This window comes from Salarias fasciatus, chromosome 2 (assembly GCF_902148845.1).
Source record: "Salarias fasciatus chromosome 2, fSalaFa1.1, whole genome shotgun sequence".
Lineage (NCBI taxonomy): Eukaryota > Metazoa > Chordata > Actinopteri > Blenniiformes > Blenniidae > Salarias > Salarias fasciatus.
In genome coordinates, this window is record NC_043746.1 from 22,167,328 (window position 1) to 22,187,196 (window position 19,869).

The 19,869-nt window shown below is 45.1% G+C and overlaps 2 protein-coding genes across 5 annotated transcripts in view; one reads left to right on the forward strand and one right to left on the reverse strand.

The window, feature by feature from the left end:
* LOC115406914 (uncharacterized) overlaps positions 1–19,869 on the reverse strand; it is a 110,793-nt gene that overhangs the window by 42,554 nt on the left and 48,370 nt on the right. Inside the window, exons 1-6 of one of the 4 annotated variants that reach the window (XM_030117217.1) lie at positions 12,526–12,576; positions 12,093–12,419; positions 11,422–11,727; positions 11,192–11,317; positions 11,070–11,098; positions 10,539–10,979 (exon numbers count right to left, since the gene is read on the reverse strand). The exons of 1 other annotated variant lie outside the window; for it this stretch is intronic. In XM_030117217.1, coding sequence (XP_029973077.1) covers positions 10,851–10,979; positions 11,070–11,098; positions 11,192–11,317; positions 11,422–11,727; positions 12,093–12,419; positions 12,526–12,568 — 960 coding nt within the window. In that variant the 5' untranslated portion in view covers positions 12,569–12,576 and the 3' untranslated portion in view covers positions 10,539–10,850. Of the gene's footprint in view, positions 1–10,538; positions 10,980–11,069; positions 11,099–11,191; positions 11,318–11,421; positions 11,761–12,092; positions 12,420–12,525; positions 12,577–19,869 lie in introns of those variants that run through there. 2 more of the 4 variants (XM_030117209.1, XM_030117201.1) reach the window with 2 other exon arrangements.
* LOC115407013 (uncharacterized) lies at positions 1,264–3,334 on the forward strand. Its single transcript, XM_030117332.1, has 6 exons — positions 1,264–1,316; positions 1,426–1,752; positions 2,007–2,345; positions 2,431–2,556; positions 2,659–2,687; positions 2,779–3,334. The coding sequence occupies exons 1-6, from the start codon at positions 1,274–1,276 to the stop codon at positions 2,902–2,904; spliced, it is 990 nt and encodes a 329-aa protein (XP_029973192.1). The 5' UTR covers positions 1,264–1,273; the 3' UTR covers positions 2,905–3,334.

Genomic DNA, 19,869 nt, shown 5'->3' on the forward strand with positions numbered 1-19,869 from the left:
ACAATGTCATCAGCATAAGAGCATATTTACCTGAAAACACTTTCATGTCCTCTCTGAATGTTGTGACTTTTCCAGCTAAACTTAACTAGAAATCACCAATATGTCACTTTTGTCATTTTAGACACATTAGAGTACATGGCAATATATCCATACTCTACTATCACAGAAACTAGCCGCTACCTTTAATTTGAAAAAAAAAAAAGAAAAAAAAAACTCATTGAATGTGTACATGAATGAATGAAGGGATGAAAACATGTGTGTTCTTCTCATATAGGCCATGCGTTCTTTAGTGATTGTTGGTGTTTAGAGTGTTCCTTGCACCGGAAACGAGCAACATGAAAGTTCAACTTTGTGCTTTCTGAGTGCAGAGTGGCAGCTCCTTCCTGACTCACCCTGGTTAAATTTCAGGAAGTGGGTGTCCCCTGTTATTTTTTGTTTTTTTATTCTCCTTTTTCTTTAAAGACATTTCAACATAACAATTGTGCTACCACAATTTTGAATAAGTGTCATTTCAAAGCTACTCAGAAGACCAGACATAACTCTGCATGAGAGGATGACTAACCAGATTAATTTCATGATGCTGGGGGTGCTATCGAGAAAGCATGGCTTTAATGTCGGCGGGGTTGTGAACGGCCACGTAAGGACGCAGGGATGTGGTGTCATTACATGACATTGCGCTCCACTCGTGCTGTTGTGGTCCGACAGTCTCTGCAGTTGCTCCTCCTGGATAGTTTACAATGGGAGCCTATGGTTTCCTGTGCCTCCTTGAGGGCACAGAGAAGAACAGTAAATTCAATTATAATATGGAAAAAGAGGTGCAAACCCAGAGAAGTATCGGATCGGGACTCAGTATCAGCTGATACTCAACATCAGATGACTTGGACTCAGGGGCAAAAAATGTGATTGGGACATCTATATCGTCAACCAACTTGTGTTGGAATTAATCCATTTTAATGGCCGTCTGTTCTTCTTGTATCCAGACTATTTCCAACCTAAACAAAAAGCTTTAATCCTTGGTCTCTGTTTCCTCTTCTAAAACATTGATAAGATGAGTTTGTAAAGCACCTGAGGTCTAACGTTGTACAGCAGCTCCTCCATGTGCTCTGTGATGAAGGGTCTGCTGTCATGTTACTGTGATTTTTTTTCATCACATCCTTCAGTGTGACGAGAAGCCAATCAGATCATTGAGAAACGTGACCCTCCCACTTTAGGAGATTACAAAAGAAGAGGAGATGCGCCGCTGAAACACAGTCAGTGGAGGATTTCTCAGAAAATGTTTGTCATATTTGGTTTTCTGTTAACGATTGGAGTGGGCTGTAAGTACTTGGAAAAATTCCAATGAAGTGCTCAGCATTGAATTATGAAAGTTTGTTTTTAATTCATTTAATTATTCATTGAATTAATGAATTTGTTTGTTTCTTTCAGGCTGTATGAAGGATCAGAACTTTGAGATAAAGTATGTTGATATTAAACAAAATGTGACTTTTACATGTCCTCGTGAGTCTGAGGGCAAAGCATTGCTTTGGATCAGAATCATTTCTGGTCACAAGCCTGAATTCTTGGGAGGAACACTAATTTTTGATTCAAGTGAAGTTAATCAGACTCCTCATTTTACAACAAAACAAGGACCTGGAACTTTTATTCTGAACATTAATCAAACTCAGATCAACGACACTGGACTTTACTATTGCATCCATACCATCAACTGGACGAACATGACTTTTTTGAAAGGAATATTTCTCAAGATTAAAGGTAAAGTGAACTAATTTTCTATTTAAATATGTAAACTTTGAAAATGATCATGAAAAACTTGAATTATTTAGTCACTCACCTAATTCAACAATTTAAAATTTAATCAGTTATTTACAAATATGTTCTTATTAGCAGAGTTGTTACTTTTCATTTTCAGTTACTTTTCTATTCATTTTTTGACACTTCCATATTTATTCATTTAAATCATTATTATCATTAGGCTGGATTCTAACTTTTTGTTTGATTCTTCCCAGGACCCAAATCTTTCGTCTCTGGCATCATTCAAGCTCCTCCGTCTGCTGCGGTCCATCCAGGAGAGTCGGTGTCTCTGCAGTGTTCGGTCCTCTCTGACTCTGAGAAGAAAACATGTTCAGAAGATTACAGAGTTCACTGGTTCAGAGCAGGATCCCATCAATCTCACCCCAGTTTCCTTTATACTCATGGAGCCAATGCAGAGTGTGGAAACTCTTCCCAGAAATGTTTCTATAACTTCTCTAAGAAGGTCAGTGTCTCTGATGCTGGTACTTATTACTGTGCTGTGGCTGCATGTGGAGAGGTCATGTTTGGAAATGGAGCAAAAGTAGACATTATAGGTAAGACTGGAATATTTCCTTTCTGGTAAAATGTTTCTGAACTTCAAAAAAATAATCATGATAATTGAATGTTGTCTTTTCTCAGAGCACAACACCAGAACTCTGATCAATACAGTTATCGCTCTTTGTATTGTCTGTGCTGCTTTGGCGGCAAGTTTGACTGTTTCACTGTACCTCATTTGGACCAATAAGAAGAAGGATTCTCACAGTGGTAATACAAGTTATTTAAATATTAGTACTGTATATTCAACACTGAGTGCAGCTGTAGATTATTAAAAAAGTTTTCATTAAATTTTTTTTTTCTGTTTCACAGATGCTGAACGAGTAAGCAGTGATCAGCAGGTAAAGTCTGATGATGAAATAACTGAAAAAAAGTTGTTGATTTCAGTTATTTTCAAGTAAGTCACAATATTTGTACATTTTCTTTCTTCAGAGTGATGAAGCTTCATTGACCTATTCGGCACCAACCTTCAGCAGGAGAAAAGATAAAACCGAAAGAGGAAACACACACTCGGCTCAGAAAGAGACGATCTACACTGACGTGCGTTTTCACTACTGAAAAAAGTGCACTCTCAACCTGCTCAGTCATGTGGATGAGATATATATTCAAAAGAGCTGATTGAAGATATTGCGATAAAGTTACAAGTAAGACTCAAGTTCAAGTTAAATTTACACAATGTAAAATACTTTTACAAGTGATTCATATAAATTTCTATTCAAATCATCAATGTTCACAAATAACTGCATACGACTTGAATTTATGTCTGAAATTATAATGAAATAATGATATTAAACTTTATTGAATTGTATTTTTGCTCGATTGTGATTATCATGCTGATTTTGAGGTAATTTCTCCATAAAACTGAATCCACTGTCAAGTTTTAACATTCACCCATATTTTGTTTTCATTGATTGCTTTTTCTTGACATTTGTGACGGTTTGTTTTGTTAAAATGACAGTTTTATTTAAACTAGTCATGTTTGTTGTGAAGAAATTATTAAACTGATGTTATTTTAAGCATGGTGTTTCTCTGCTTGAAATTAAAAAGAATAGAAAATGCAGTTATTTAAGCCGGTTTGTTTAGGATTCTACATTTAAATGCTTTATACTGTCTTTCTTTTTCTGTAGAAATGGGACGTTTCATACTTATATATTACTATTGCAACAACACATTATCAGTCGGGCAAAACTAACCTGTCTCACGACAGTCTAATCCCAGCTCACATTCCCTATTAGTGGGTGAACAGTCCAATGCTTGTTGAATTCTGTTTAACAATGATAGGAAGAGCCGACATCGAAGGATCAAAACACAACGTCGCCGTGTCGGTAATATGTATACAATACGAAAAGTATTTGCTCACTTCACTTGACTCACATATGAACTTCAGTGCCATCCCATTCCTAACCCATTGGGTTCAATATGATGTCGGTCCAGCTTTTGCAGCTATTACAGTTTCAACTCAATGGGGAAGGCTGTCCACAAGGTTGAGGAGTGTGTTTATAGAAGTCTTTGACCATTCTTCCAAAAGCGCACTGGTGAGGTCACACACTGATGTTGGTCAAGAAGGTCTGGCTCTCAGTCTTCACTCTAATTCATCCCAAAGATGTTCTATCGGGTTCAGGTCAGGACTCTGTGCAGGCCAGTCAAGTTCATCCACACCAGGCTCTGTCATCCATGTCTTTAGGGACCTTGCTTTGTGCACTGGTGTACATTCATGTTGGAAGAGGAAGGGGCCCGCTCCAAACTGTTCCCACAAGGTTTGTTAGCATGGAATTGTTCAAAATATTTTGGTATCCTGAAGCATTCAAAGTTCCCTTCACTGGAACTAGGGTGCTTTCACACCTACTAGTCCACTAGAGTGGTTTGGTTCAGACATAAATTATTCATAAACGTTGCAGCTGTCAACTTGTTCGGTTCGCATTCACACCACTTGTTTTTGCAGATGAACTATCCACTATGACCCTCCAGCCCCTTGGTGGTGCTGTTCACACAATAGTGTGTTTTGGGTGATGGAAGTGAACCCTGATTGGCCAGCATGTGTGACGTGATGCACCGCGCGGCTTGCTACGAAAGCCTCCGCCGACCAAAAAGCCTTCTCCACAACAGAGCGGACAGGACCGAGGCTGGTCAACGTTCACACCAGCAGCGGACCGCACCGAGACCGCACCGAGACCACCTCCTCGAGGAGGTCTCGGTACGGTTCTTTCTTTTCTTTGTCCCGGACCAAAACTAACTGGTCCGCTTTCACACCAGCGCATACGAACCGAACCTGCAGGAGTTGGGGACTCTAGTCCGCTTCAAGCGGACCAAATCCTGTAGGTGTGAAAGCACCCTAAGGGGCCAAGTCCAACTCCTTAAAAACAACCCCACACCATGATTCCTCCTCCCCCAAATTTCACACTTGGCACAATGCAGTCTGAAATGTACTGTTCCTCTGGCAACCTCCAAACCCAGACTTGTCCATCAGATTGCCAGATGGAAAAGTGTGATTCATCACTCCAGAGAACACCTCTCCACTGTTCTATAGTCCAGTGTTGGCGTGCTTTACACCACTGCACCCGGTGCTTTGCATTGCTCTTGGTGAAATGTGGCTTGGATGCAGCTGCTCTGCCATGGAAACCCATTCCATGAAGCTCTCTGCGTACTGTACTTGGGCTAATCTGAAGGCCACATGAAGTTTGGAGCTCTGTAGCAATTGACTGTGCAGAGAGTCGGCGACCTCTTTGCACTAGTCAAAGTCAAAGTCAAAGTCAAAGTCAGTTTATTTGTCAAATATGCCATACATAAACACATACAGCACAAAGGAAATTACAGTCCTCTCGGACCCACGGTGCAACAAAACAAATAAATAAAATAATTTACTAATAACAGTAAAACACAGAAAAGTTCAGGCGTGAGGTCAGTGGCGGGGGGCAGAGACAGGGAGTGGGGGCAGAGCAGGGAGGGAATTTAGCTTCCTGACTGCCTGGTGGAAAAAGCTGTCCTTGAGTCTGCTGGTTCTGGCTCGGAGGCTCCGCAGTCTCCTAGCCGACGGCAGCAGGATGAAGAGGCTGTGGGCAGGGTGAGTGGGGTCACCTGGGATCCTGGTGGCTGTGCGGGTGAGGCGGGTGTTGTAAATAGAGGAGAGGGAGGGGAGAGAGACACCAATGATCTTCTCATTCTTCTCACTATGCGCCTCAGCATCAGCTGACTCCTCTCCGTCAGTTTACATGACCTGCCACTTCATGGCTGAGTTGCTGTTGTTCCCAAACTCTTCCATTTTCTTACAATAAAGCTGACAGTTGACTGGAATATTTAGGAGTGAGGAAATTTCACGACTGGATTTGTTGCACAGGAAGGATGGACCAACAGGGCGCAGAGATCCCCAACCCTCTTGGCGGATGCTAGCGCCAAGAGAAGGGCAGCCTTAAAGGAAAGAAAGCGGTCCTCCGCCTGCTCCAAAGGCTCGCAGTGGGGCCCCTTCATACCATCCAATACCATGTGCAAGTCCCAGGGGGAGACCCCATGCCTGTGGGGTGGCCGTACCCGACATGTCCCACGCAGAAACCGCTTCACCAGCGGGTGACTGCGTGCAGAGAAGCGGCCGAAGCCACCTTAACCTGCTGTAATGGCCGATGGAAACACCGCAGTGTGGATGCAGAGCCTGTAGAAACTCAAGCACCCCGCCAATGGCGCAGGAGATCAGGTCCAAACCCCGCTCTGAGCACCAGGACGTGATGAGATGCCACCGAGACCTGTAGGCCTTGACAGTAGAGGGGGCCCTGGCGCTCTGGATGATGGAAACCACAGCTGGGGGAAGATCTAGTCCCTCTAGCCTCACCCTTTCAGCTTCCAGGCCAAGAGTCTCTTGCCCAGAACGGGGTGAGACTGGAGGGCGCCGCCTGCCTGCAGTAAAGCGTCAGACCCATCACGGATCGGCCACGGGTCTCCGACTGCCAATTGGCCAGGTCCAGGAACCACCTGGCGTTCGGGGTGTCCGGGGCTACCACAATCATGTGGAGACCCTGCACCCTCATCCTGCGCAGCAATGGGGTCAGGAGGCAGGCCGGAGGAAATGCATACAGGATGCCCGGAGGCCATACCTCATGGGTGAAAGCGTCTACCCTGAGAGGGGGTTTGTCTGACAACCTGAGCCAGAACCAGAGTGAGCACTGTGCGCTCTCTGCATTGGCGTAAAGGTCGGCCACCAGGTGGCACTTGCTACCCAAGGGGACAGGCCCCACTCCTCGTGGAGTGGGCCTCCCCGGGACATTCTGTCCGTGCCGACATTGAGAGCCCCGGGCACATGTCTCCTTCTCAGAGAGGACAGGTGCCAGTCCACCCACAGCAGGATTTTTGCCGCCTTGCGATGAAGGGGGGGAGACCGCATCCCCCCTGCCTGTTCAGGTAGGCGACCACCATGGTGTTGTCCATCCTGACGAGCACATGGCTGTCCTGCAGACTGACCTGGAAGTGGAGCAGCACCCGCTGCACCGCCGTCATTTCCAGCACATTGATGTGAATGGGCATGGAGTCCCAGGCACCACCCACCATGAGGTGGCCTAGGGTGCCTCCCCATCCTGCGAGAGACGCATCCGTGAACACCTCGACGTGATGCGACACACAGCCCATGGGAACTCCTCACAGAAGAAGAGCAGGATCCATCCAGAAGAGGAGATCCTGACGCGCCTGGGCCAGGATCGGGACCTTCCTGTGCCCGTCCCGCCCCCAAGAGGCGGAGGCGACTGAACCACTGTTGGATCCTGCGTATGTGCAGAAGGCCCAAGTGAACCCAGGACGGTCCTGATCTGGTGGACCCAGGCTGCGGACACCGCGATCAGGGACCTCAGGGCCGATAGGAGAGACGCACGCCTCTCTTCGGAGAGGCTGCACCCCCGCTCTGGCGTGTGGCGCTACTATGGGGGCTGATGGAGGAGGGGGCTGCTGAGCAGCAGTTCCCCCTCTTGGACCGAGTTCTATTCGTGAGCGCCTCGCTTGGCTTGTCAGCACAATCCTCGCTGATAGCGGCAGGGCTAGCGTTGGCTAGCTGTGGGTTATAGCTGCATGAGCTGCTTCCCCTACTTCCCCTGAGTGTTGTCTTGGGCACTGCCAATGGAAGTGCTGTCGTGCGTTCTTCTGGCCTATTGGTGCGTTCAGGGCACCTCTGGCAAGAGGGCAGGAGGAAGAGGGTGCTGCTTTGCCGTTGTTCCTCTCCTGAGCGTAGCTCAGCTACAACTCATGGGCCCTGCTGTCGTGCATCGGCTGTGTAGACGGCGTATGCCCCTTTCTTCAGCTTATCGCACTGACCTTGTCTTCTGACCCACTGAGCGACACTGTTGGTGTCAGCTCGGCTGTGTCTGCCCCTGCCTCATTCCCAGCAGGTGACGTCTTGTAGGACAGAAGAGAGTGGGAGCCGCCATATGGCCGCTCCCTTCCCCGGATGTGGCTCCGCTACTTGGCTGGCGTGGTGATGTTGCATCGGGTGTGCAGGTGGCATAATTGCAGACCTCTCAGTGGCGTTGCAGACAGTCGGCGACCTGTCTGGCCGGCCTGCAGGTTGTGTACCTTGGTACCAGGTTGTGAACGACTGGCGGATTCCCTCCCCTGTTGGAATCCTCCAGAGGGGTAGTGCCTCCATAGGGGAGGTGCGCGCTTGGGGTTGCTTAAGGAAGCGACCCAGTGTCAGCTTGACCCCCCGAGGACAGCGGCTGGCCTCTGGGCCAGGATGCGCTCGAGCACTCTTGGCCATGAGTCCTTTCGTAGGCGTTCCCGGCGACCGCTCTGCTTTGGCCGATGCCCATTAGGTTGCTTCAGAGGGGCATACACTGCTGCTGGTGGCCCCCTACTGGCCGGCGCAGGCTTGGTTTCCTTTGCTCCACAGGTTGTCCTGCAGCCGACCATGGTGCATTCTCAGTCGGAGGGATCTCACCCCCACCCTCACCGTCTCTGTGCACCTGGCAACTGAGGGGCCTGACTCGCTGTTGAGCAGCTGTTCGGAGTCTGTCAGGCGAGCCACCATGAATGCTAGGGCGCTATCTACCAGGTGGCTGTATGATAGTAGATGGAGGTTGGTTGCACAGTGGTGCAATGGCCGTGGGGGGGACTCAGTGCTCTGCCCGGTCCCCGTGGTCCTGGACTTCTGCAGTCTTTTTGGACGTAGCCAGGTCCCAGTTCACCCCGGGGTGTATGTGGCAGCAGTACCGTCCCACCATGCACGGGTTGCAGGTGGCACGATTGGGGTCCATACTCTGGTGTCAGCTTTCCTCAGGGGGGCTTTGAGGCTCACCCCCGCTAGAGCTCCACGGGCGGCCACCTGGGGTCTACATCTGGGGCTGGAGAGTTTGACAGCCTCCCTTGGACCCCTGGCAGCGGCGGAGCTGCAGTGGGTGTTATGTGAGACAGCGTTTCTGCTGGCCATTACCATGGCGAAGCGTGTGGGGGATCTGCACGCTCCATCTATTCACCCGCCATGTCTCAGTTGGCATCCGGATGGAGCGGGTGTCACACTGTGAATGCTGCAGGAAAGCAGCATTCCAAGTTGGCATACATCATTTCAGTGCGTTAAACACCGTCTCTGGCGGTCAGTAGGGATGAAATAGAATGAAAGTTACGAATGTAACTACAGTTCTATGAATCCCGGCTGACCGCCAGAGCACTCTGTCACTCGGAATCCTCGTGGTAACGCGAGACGATTCCATAGGAGCCGATCCTGGGCAGAGACCCGAACTTATACCAGTTCCTGGGTCACCCAGGGGTCACAAGTGACGTTGTAGGTATACATACTCGAACTGCGGAAGCGTGAAGGGAACATTCCAGTATTTTAAGCAACGCCTCTGGTGGTTATCCGGGATTCATAGAACCGTAGTTACAGTCATAACTTTTGTTTTGATTATTTGTTTACACTGAATTGATACATACAAGAGAAGTCTTTTCGAGATAAACTTTGTTTCAGACAAACACGATTCCTTCAACACACTGTAACAGCCATCAAGAAAAATAAAAAACACTGTGTCACACCCTGTACATCTGCAGCCATGGAGGGGAATTCGGGGCCTGTTTTGTCTCCCTGTCTGTACAGGTGGGCAGCGCTGGGTGACAGTGTTGACGGAAGTCCAGATCATGTGAAATGCCTTCAGTTGCGACGGCGGGTGGAGATGACTTCCTTGATGAGGGCGTCTATTTAATATAACCTCTGACTCCACTTCGGCACTGAAGTGTAGCAGCTACTACAGTTAGTGATGACATGCAAATGTTTGTTTTGGATTCACATTCCCAGTTAACTTGGTGTCTCTGTCCCAGTCTGAAGACCGGCTCAGCCGGACTCCCTGACTCACCGCATCATGCCTGCCTCCCAGCCGCTGTTCAGCTTCTGAACCACTTTGTGTTGGACTCCTGCCTGGCTTTGGAACCCCTCTTCCTGGTCACTTCACCTGATCCAGTCCATTGGGTCCGTGTGGACTCCTGGACCTCAGATCCCCCCGTGAATTCAATAAATCTTGTTTCAATCTTCATTTTGTGATGCTCTTGAGCCTCTGCCGTACACGTAACACACTGGTACAGAACAAGGGTGGATATTTTGAAAACTTGTTGTTAGATTCAGTTTTCTGAAGAAATGACATCAAAGTCATCACAACAGTAAGATGACAGAAATCATAATGAGATTCTCCCAAAAAAAAAAAATAAAATCACCGAAGTAAAGTTTAATGTGACTGTTTTATTACAGACATGAAATTTGAGTAAATTTAAAATCACAAGTGGAAGGAAGAGTGATGTGAAGTTTGCACTTAACTGCAGCTGCTGTTGCCTTTTAGACAATTTAATTGATTACAATGCATCAGAATATCAGTTACTTTTCCTAGATTGAATTTACGTTCTATTTACTTTTAATGAAGTAATTTTATTGTATCATCATGCAGTCATGAAGTTCAACAAAATTTAGTGCAGAGACAATTTCATCAGTTAAAAAAATACAATGTGCAAAAATAAAGATCCAAAAATTGGAGTTGATTCAAACTGTGGCTTTAAACTGTACTTAAGTATGAGAGTACTAGATTACTGTAGTGGCGAGATGTCTGTCATTCTCAAAAAAACCCATCCTTGCCACTCTTGCAGGATGTGAAGTTTCTGACTTGTTAAATTCAGCCAAAGGAAGAAGCAATATAGATATAAAAAAGACTTCCGTTTATTGAAAGGTCCAAAGAATAATCCGTCACAGCTATGGAAACTGCAGTGATGGCCAACGTCTCAAAAGCTGCACACAATAAACCAACACCTGAATAGAAACAGTCAGAAAACCGTTTCTCCTCGTCCTGCTCCGTGACCTGTTTTACAGACTTTGAGCAAATACAACCATAAACCTCATGAGACAATAATATTTGTGACTCAAATCACCTAAATGATTGTAATCAATGCTGTGGTAATGAACAACTGCTCTGTGACTTGAAACTTGTTAGCTACATGTAAAATCACATTCTGGAAAGAATAATCACTTCATCAAGACTTCTCAGAAAAAGAGTTTCACTCGTTCAGTTGTGAAAACGCACATCACTGTAGATTGTCTCTTTTTTAGCAGAGTGTGTGTTCCCTCTTTCTGCTTTGGTGACTTTTCTCCTACTGAAGGTTGGTGCAGAATAGGTCAATGAAGCTTCATCTCTCTGAAGAAATATAAGAAATTGTGCAAATGTTAAAATTTTATTTACATGAAATTACCTGAAATCAACAACTTTGTCATCCTGAGGCTTCACCTGCTGATCACTGCTGGCTGGTTCAGCACCTTTTCAACAGAGACATTTAATACAAAATGAGTTGTCAGTCACTTTAAAGCATGTGGTGTTAAATATACTGATTTGAAAAAAAATGGTATTACCACAGTTACAATTCTTCTTCTTGATGGTCCAAATAAGATAGACTGAAACAATCACAATTGCAGCCAAAGCGACACAGACAATGCAAAGAGCTATTTCTGTGTGATTCAGAGGTCTTGTCTTGGAATCTAACAAAATAAAACATTCAGTGGTCATGATAATTGTTTTTTTTTTTGTTTTTTTGTTTTTTTTGGAAACCATTTTATGAGAAGAAAAAAAATTCTAGGCTTACCTTTAATGTCTACATTTGTTCCATTTCCAAACATGACCTCTCCACATGCAGCCACAGCACAGTAATAAGTACCAGCATCAGAGACATTGACCTTCTTAGAGAAGTTATAGAAACATTTCTGTGAAGAGTATCCACATTCTACATTGTCTCCATGAGTATAAATGAAACTGGGGTGAGATTGATGTGATCCTGCTCTGAACCAGTGAACTCTGTAATCTTCTGAACATGTTTTCTTCTCAGAGTCAGAGAGGACCGAACACTGCAGAGACACCGACTCTCCTGGATGGACCGCAGCAGACGGAGGAGCTTGAATGATGCTAGAGATGGAAGACTGGGGTCCTGGGAAGAACCAAGCTCAAAGTAAAAAAACAAATCTAAAAACAATATCTGTCTTAAAAAAATAAAAAAATAAATAAATGAGTAAGGAATTAAAGCCTTAATAAAGCAAATATGAAAGTGAGAAAAAGTTATTCAAAAAGTATATATATGTACATATCTATCTGTCTGTCTATCTATCTATCTATCTATCTATCTATATATATATATATATATATATATATATATATATATACATATATATTTGTGGAATTAGGTGGGTAATTACAGAAATAGAATTTATGTCAGTACATAAGAAAGATTACATATCTAAATATGAAATGAGTTTACTTTACCTTTAACTTTGAGAAGCACTCCTCTCAAGAAGGTCATGTTAGTCTTGCTGGTCCGTATGCAGTAGTAAAGTCCAGTATCATTGATCTGAGTGTGATTAATGTGCAGAATGAAAGTTCCAGGTCCTTGTTTGGTTGTGAAATGAGTCGTCTGAGTAACTTTATTTAAGTCAAAGGCATATGTTCCTCCCAAGAATTCAGGCTGGTGACCAGAAATGATTCTCAGCCAAAATAATAGATCCTTGACCCCAAATGAACGAGGACATGTCAAAGTCACATTTTGTTGAGCAGCAACAGACTTTATATCAAACGTCTGATCATCTGAAGAGCCTGAAATAAAAAAAAAATAAAATTTGGTCAGTGAATTAAATACAAAACAGAATTTTCATCATCACTTGATGTGTTTGCTGAATCTGAAATTTCAACAAATGCTTACCTGCGACTCTGATCATCAACAGAAAACAAAATGTGACAAACATTTTCTGAGAGTTCCACCATAAAATGTTACCATCAAAGTGTCTTCAGTTGATTTTTAATCCCATCAAGTGGGAGGATCAAACATCACAACGATCTGATTGGTTCCTCATCACACAGAAGGATGTGATGAGAAACACGTAGTGGAAATACTTTGTGTTTCCAACAATGTCAACACCTGCAACACTTGAAACAACATCAACAGCAGGCTGTATGGTTTGGTCTCTGAAAACTTCACAGCATAAACAAACAAATGAACAGTTAAAGAAAAAAGTATTTTATTCTTTATGAAACATACTGAAGAACTGTTCTTGTAAACCTCCTTCTTTAAGAGGGGTTTTTTATACAGATGATCTCTTTTACTGTTCTCTCAAACCATCTGTCATCTCTGTCCAAAACTGATGCAGCGCTGTAAATAACAGAGTGTGTCTGTTCCTTGAGGTATCGACAACTGAGTCTGGACCTGAGGAGTTGGCTCCTCTGTTTTGAGCCGTTCATTTGTTCAGTGATGAAGTGTCATCAGGGTAAAGCTTATCACACTGCTGTGGTCACTGTTTGGCACACACCAGGGTGTTTCACCAGTGTGGTGTTCAGCCCTCTACCTGATAAAATCACTTGGATAAGCAGTGAAAGAATGATTTATCTGGTTCTGATGTACTCAGATATTCACATTATTTGTTGCAGGTCTTTCATATTATATTTCCTGCTTCTCTTGAGCTGCTTCTGGCCTTCACAGACGTCAGAGATCATGTTTGCATGATCACAGTCACATTCCATGATTATGCTCTTCTTTAATCACTCTTCATAATCTGCATGTGGACTCAGTCACCGTGTTGTCTTGTGGGGTGTGAGACAGGTTTCTGTGTCTCTCCTGGTTCTCTGGTTTGTAGTTCAATATGTTTCCTCTGCTTGCTTGCCCCAGATAATTGTCAGCTATGTTTCGTTGCTGTGTCTCTGTGCAGGTGTAGCAGCCGGTTGTCTGGTGTGTCCGTTCAGATTGAAAGATCATTTCTGTATCTTTGTCACTTTCTCTTTTCCCTTCTCTTCACTTCTCTCTCCCTCTCTCTCTCTCTCTCTCTCTCTCTCTCTCTCTCTCTCTCTCTCTCTCTCTCTCTCTCTCTCTCTTGCGGTGTATGGTGCATGCTGGGAGTGAGTGGTGGCAGGAGTGTGTGAGAGCGTGGTGTGTGTGGCGTGGCTTTTTGCTTGTATTTCTGTTTGTTTAAGTTGTTAATGTTCACTTTTACATTAGTTTATTAATCACAGAGCACATTTACATGTTTTATATCGTTTTTCGGGGTTTCTTGGTGGGTTTTGTGGTCCGTTTGGGGCAGGGCGGGGGCGGGGGGGGGGGGGAATCTGGTTGCAGCCATGACCAACCTCAGACAGCTCACCCGCAAACACGCGGTCCGGGTCGTGGCCCAGTTCCCCTGCAGTGTGGAAGACGTGGCCCTGGCTGTGGGGGAAAAAGTGGGTTTTGATGATGTGAAGTCAGTCGCGAGGATGTACAGTGCCGTGATGATTTTCCTGGACCAGGTGGAGCAGGCCAACTCTGTGGTGGAGTCGGGTATCACTGTCGCAGACAGGTTCATCCTGTCTGGATGTAAAAGTCTCGCTTGCTGAAAACTGCTGTGTGTCACAATACATGTATTTATGATACTCAATAACCGGAGCGAGGGACTCAACCTCAGATTCCGTGTGAGAGTGAATGATTATTATTGCGTGGTTTTCGCGAGCTCAGCTGGCATGAAGTGTTTTGGCTGTGGACAACAGGGACATACCGTGAAAGCCTGCCCAGCACAATTTGTGTCGACTCCATCTGGTTCGGCGGAGCCCGGCTCGGTTGAGTCCGGCACGGCGGGGCCAAGTTCTGCAGGACCCGGCCCCGCTGCCGCCCCAGGGAGGTCCCCCCAACTCACTGGAGGTCCAGCATTGTGTAGAGGGGAGGTTGCTTTTAGTCAAAGCTCAGTTCCACCATTTTAAACATGTATTTATTAACATTTATGCTCCAACTGCCGGTGCAGAGAGGAAGCAGTTTTTCCTCAAACTGACTGAGGTGGTAAGTGGGTGTGGGTCGGAGGAATATTTGTTTGTGGGTGGGGATTTTAACTGCACAGAAGACGCGCCTTTATATCGCAATCATGCAGAGCCTCATCCAGCCTCTCAGCACGTCTTGAAGCAGCTGGTCAACTCTCAGGGCGTTGTGGACGTCTGGAGAAGGATGCATCCTGACTGTCGGCAGTACACCTGGTCCCACTGTAGAGAGAGCAGGGTCTCCTCAGCCAGGCTGGATCGTATTTATTGTTTTAAGCATCATTTTAATGTTTTTAGGAGGTGTGACATTTTACCTGTTGGATTTACTGATCATTGCCTACTTTTAAACAGTATTTTAAACAGAGATGTCAGGCCAGGGAGTGCTTACTGGCATTTTAACTCTGTTTTAAGCTTTGATAGAAGTTTTAGGGAGGCTTTAATGTTTGTTTTGGGAGGGTTTGATAGCCTCGTAAACCATACCCACATACTCCACATCCACATTTGAATTTTGGAGTTGGGCTTAGCCTGGATAGAAGCCCATAGAAGGGTTTTTGCTTCTTGGAGTGGATGTACAGGCTGCTGCGAGCTGAAAACTTGGCGTTGCAGCCTTCTGCGTGGCACTGGAAGGGCTTTGTGCCCAGGTGAGTGATGCTGTGGCCCTTGAGGTGTTCGACCTGGGTGAAGGATTTCCCACAGCCCTCCTCCGTGCACACGAAGCGACGGTTGTCATCGTGTTTCCGTTTTTGTCGGAGCAGTTTGGACATGCTGGTGAAGGACCAGCCGCAGCCCTCCGAGTCACACACAAACGGCCTTTCACCGGTGTGACTCCGCATGTGGATCTTGAGGCAGCAGGCCTTGTCATATTGCTTGTCGCAGCCTGGGAAGGTACAGGTGAACTGTCCTGTTTCCTTGAAGTGGGTTTGATTGTGAGAGAACAGTGCGCTGAAGGTGATGAGTGCAGTTTTACACAATATTGCAATGGCCGATGGAGTGACTTTTGATTTGCCAGTGCCACGAGAGGACCCGATGTCTCGAGAACCAGCAAAGACTGCACTTGAGGAGACAGGACCTGATGAACCACTTCTGACATGTAAAGTTTACTGTAAAGCTTTGCAAATGCTCTATTTAATCATGTTATGCAAGCCGAGAGACAAAGGGAGATTAAATACAGTCAATGAACAATGTTTATTAAGACTTCCTTATTTTATTCAGTGTGTTACTGATTCTCTACTGAGGCCAATGAACGGCATATTTCTGTTTGCCTCTCCAGCACCTCTGAGTGATGATGGCCGGTCTTGGTCCAGCACAGGGAGTGGGCCGCCCTTGGTGGCCCGGGTCCCGGGTCGAGCATATCGGGTCCGGCCCGGTCCCGGTTCTGGCTCTCTGCTGGGTGTGTCCCCACTGTCACCACTCTGGAGAGGAGACCTGGCCGCGGTGCCGCTGGTGTCTGGCTCAAAGACATTATTAAACAAAACAATAAAAATGTGACCTGCGTAACATGTGTCAGCCGCATTATTAATAACAACAACAGTTCAGTCAGGGTTAAATTACAGTAATGGACCTATGCTTTATTCAGACATCATCTGGTGTCTGCTCATCCACAGTGATACTGTTCACTGTTCGCTGTGATCTTCCTGAAGACGGTGTTTTTCTGGCTCCTTTATTCCAGTTTTTGTTCTCAAAAAGAGCTTCTCCCTGTTTACCTCCACCTCAGAAATGAAGGGATTTTCAGCTTTAAAAGTTTCTTTTTTTGCCAAGATTTCTCCTCTCCATGTTTCACCTCAGTGGGCGGGGCTTCTGATCCATTAATATTTCAGGCCGTGACATATTAATGACGATTGATTTGAGCTATTTTTGTTTGTTTGTTTTTTCCCCAGCTGATTTTACATGTTTCTGTGGTATGCAGATGTACTACGATTGTTTGGATTAATGCTAATGTCAGAAACAATTGCCGAGTAACATTAAGTCTAAACAACTACAAAGTCAAACCTGCTGAACTCCTTGTTTTCTTTTGTCTCTAATATTATTTTTACTGACTCTTGATGTTCATTGGGTATCTGGTGTCACATGAAAAGAGATGCTGAATATCCACTTCAAACCCTGATCTTATCTGCAAACATCAGGACAGTCAAAGGTCATCAAAATCATGAATAACGTTTCTTTAGAGTTCAACAATTCACATGTGAATAGAATAGCAGCCAGTTCATAGTTCTCGTGTCACCTTTATTGAGAATAAAGTGTTGTGCTGTTCTGATCAGGAAGATCAGGTTTCCACCCTTAGTGGTAAGTTTGTGTACAGCCTGAGGTGATTTTTGATCTCCTGTGTAGTTCAGCTGTCGGCCATTTTGATTCACTGAAGCAGCAGTGTGAGCCACCTGTGTTACCTGCTTGTTCCAGAGAGCTCAGACAACATGCGTCTGTAAGTACAAATTTTATTAATGTTGTTTGAATGAAAGTATCTGAGGGAAACAGCGTTCGTGCATCATGCATGTGGTCCTGATAGTTCAGCTGGCAGGTGTAGATGTCAAACGGAATCCTAAAAGGGCCGGCATCCTGCATGTTTTTGCTCTCTCTCTGCTGCAGCACACCTCAGTCTCATGTTGATGTCGTCCTCAGGCTTGTAGAAAGGTCCAATCATTGAAATCAGCTGTTACAACTAGGAGAGATCTACAACATGTAGGGTCACCGGCCCCGAGGACTGCAGTTTGACACGTCTGAGCCAGATCATGAACAACACAGTTGCAATGACTGAAATTTTTGCTTGTATTGATGAACACAGTAGAGCTGCTGTCTCTCTCTGACTTGTTCTGAGAGCTTCTGTGTAAACTGTACCCTCTGGTGTGGCTGTTTAAACTAACTGAGAACCAATACAGAGGGAGAAAATGAAAGTTTTCTGTCTCCCTTCTGCTCTTTGATCATTACCACAGAGTGGTAAAATTAATTTAACCTGCACAGCGATTAAACTGACCAGATGACCTGGTAAACTCAACGTTGAAATCAAGCAATCTTAAATATAAAAGCAAATAAATGGAATCACAAGTAAAAATTCAGATTTGAATAATTGTATCGATTATTCTGAGGATTAGAGAAGCAACACAGGAGTGAAAACATTGTTTAAATATTTAGTTTAATTCAATTCAATTTTATTTATATAGCACATTTAAAAAAGCAACTTCCGTTGACCAAAGTGCTGCACAGCAATAGAGAAGTAAAAAGAAAAAGATAAAATAACTAAATAAAATAACAGGCTCACCTAAACATATTAAAAAACACAGATAAGACAAATAAGACACCAAGAATATACTCCGGTTTCGCTAGTGTTTAAAAAGCCTTCGAGAAGAGGTGTGTTTTCAGTCTGGATTTAAACTGTCCCACAGACTCGGAGGACCTGACATCGAGGGGGAGGCTGTTCCAGAGGGTGGGCGCAGCTACAGAGAAGGCTCTGTCACCCCTGGTTTTGAGCCTGGCTTTCGGGACAGCCAACCGGAGCTGGTCAGCTGACCTCAAGTCTCTGGTCAGCATGTAGGGCTGTAACATATCAGTCAGGTATGGGGGGCCCAAGGAGTGCAAACACTTAAAAGTGATTAATAAAACTTTAAATTCCACTCGGCAGCGGACAGGCAGCCAGTGTAAAGTGCACAGCACAGGGGTGATGTGCTCCCGTTTCTTTGTTTTAGTCAGGAGCCGGGCTGCAGCATTCTGAACACTTTGCAGGCGCTGCAGGGCGCCCTGGTCCAGCCCAACATACACAGCATTACAATAATCCAAACAAGAAGTTATAAAAGCATGGATCACTCTTTCAAAATCAGCCAGGGGAAGATAAGATCTGATTTTGGCCAGAGTCCTCAAATGGAAAAAGCTGGTCTTGATGACAGAGCTGATGTGTTTGTCAAATTTAAACAAAGGGTCGACCATCACCCCCAAGTTTCTCACAAAAGGACGGCAGAAGGAGGACAGAGGACCAATAACACTGTCTTGTCCTTGCAGGGGATTATTGGGACCAAACACCAAAATCTCAGTTTTATCCTTGTTTAGGTTCAGGAAGTTAGCACTCATCCATGTCTGGACGTCACTGAGACAGTCCTGCAGTGTTTTTACTGCAGACTGACAGTTACTGGCCGTAACAGGTAAATAAACCTGGATGTCGTCTGCAAAGCAATGAAAGCAGACTTTATGCTTTTTAAAGATAAACCCCAAAGGGAGCATGTACAGAGCGAACAGGACAGGTGCTAGTATTGAACCCTGGGGAACGCCATAATTCAGGGAAGACACAGAGGATGAGTATTGGCCCAGATTTACAGAGAAGCTTCGGTCAGAGAGATAGGATCGAAACCAATTTAGTGCTGTACCCTTGATGCCTACATGTGTCTTCAGGCGGGACAGAAGGATGCTGTGATCCACAGTATCAAAAGCGACGGACAAGTCTAAAAGCAGAAGGACAGCAGATTTTCCTGCGTCAACAGTTAAAAGAAGGTCGTTAAAAACTTTTAAAAGGGCAGTTTCAGTGCTGTGCCGCAGTTTGAACCCTGATTGGAACTTTTCTCCAATTTTGTTTAAATCAAGGTAAGTCTGCAGTTGGTTATAGGCAGCTTTCTCCAAAACTTTGGATACAAAGGGCAGCTTTGAGATAGGTCTAAAGTTAGACAACACATTTGGATCCAGGTTCATCTTTTTGATGAGTGGCTGTATAACAGCATGTTTCAGTGATGACGGAAAACATCCAGACATTAAAGAGACATTCACCATTTTCAGAATACAAGGACTAATGCAATCAAACACATCCTTAAACAAGCGACTTGGGACGATGTCCAGAGGACAAGAAGAGGGTTTTAACTGCTGAACTATTTTAGTGAGTTCAGTTAGAGACACAGGTTCAAAACAGTCAAAGCTGGAATGACAGACTGATGGAGCCAGTGAGTCCTCTACGGTCGAAGAAGCTAATCTGAGAGCAGAAATTTTGTTTGTGAAAAATGACAGGAAATTTTCACAAAGGGTTTCTGAGGGCACAGGAATGATTTTATCACACGGGTTTGCAACAGATTTCAGCGTGTTGAAAAGCAACTGGGGTTTGTGATAATTTGTGGATACCAGGTTTGACAGAAAAGCACTTTTTGCAGCTCTAACTGCTCTCTGATACTCCATGAGCCTGTCCCTTGGTGTTTGCATGGAGACTTGGAGACGGTCCTTCTTCCACTGCCGTTCAGCGCGCCTCCATGCGCGTCTGAGGTTGTGCGTCGCTTCATTTAACCAGGGTTGCGCATTGGGCTTATGGCGT

Bases quoted from the DNA above. Each gene is read 5' to 3' on its own strand.
- LOC115407013 (XM_030117332.1), top strand. From the start codon at position 1,274: ATGTTTGTCATATTTGGTTTTCTGTTAACGATTGGAGTGGGCT. The intron at 2,346-2,430 runs GTAAGACTGGAA...GTCTTTTCTCAG, and splicing joins AGCAAAAGTAGACATTATAG to AGCACAACACCAGAACTCTG. The intron at 2,557-2,658 runs GTAATACAAGTT...TCTGTTTCACAG, and splicing joins GAAGAAGGATTCTCACAGTG to ATGCTGAACGAGTAAGCAGT.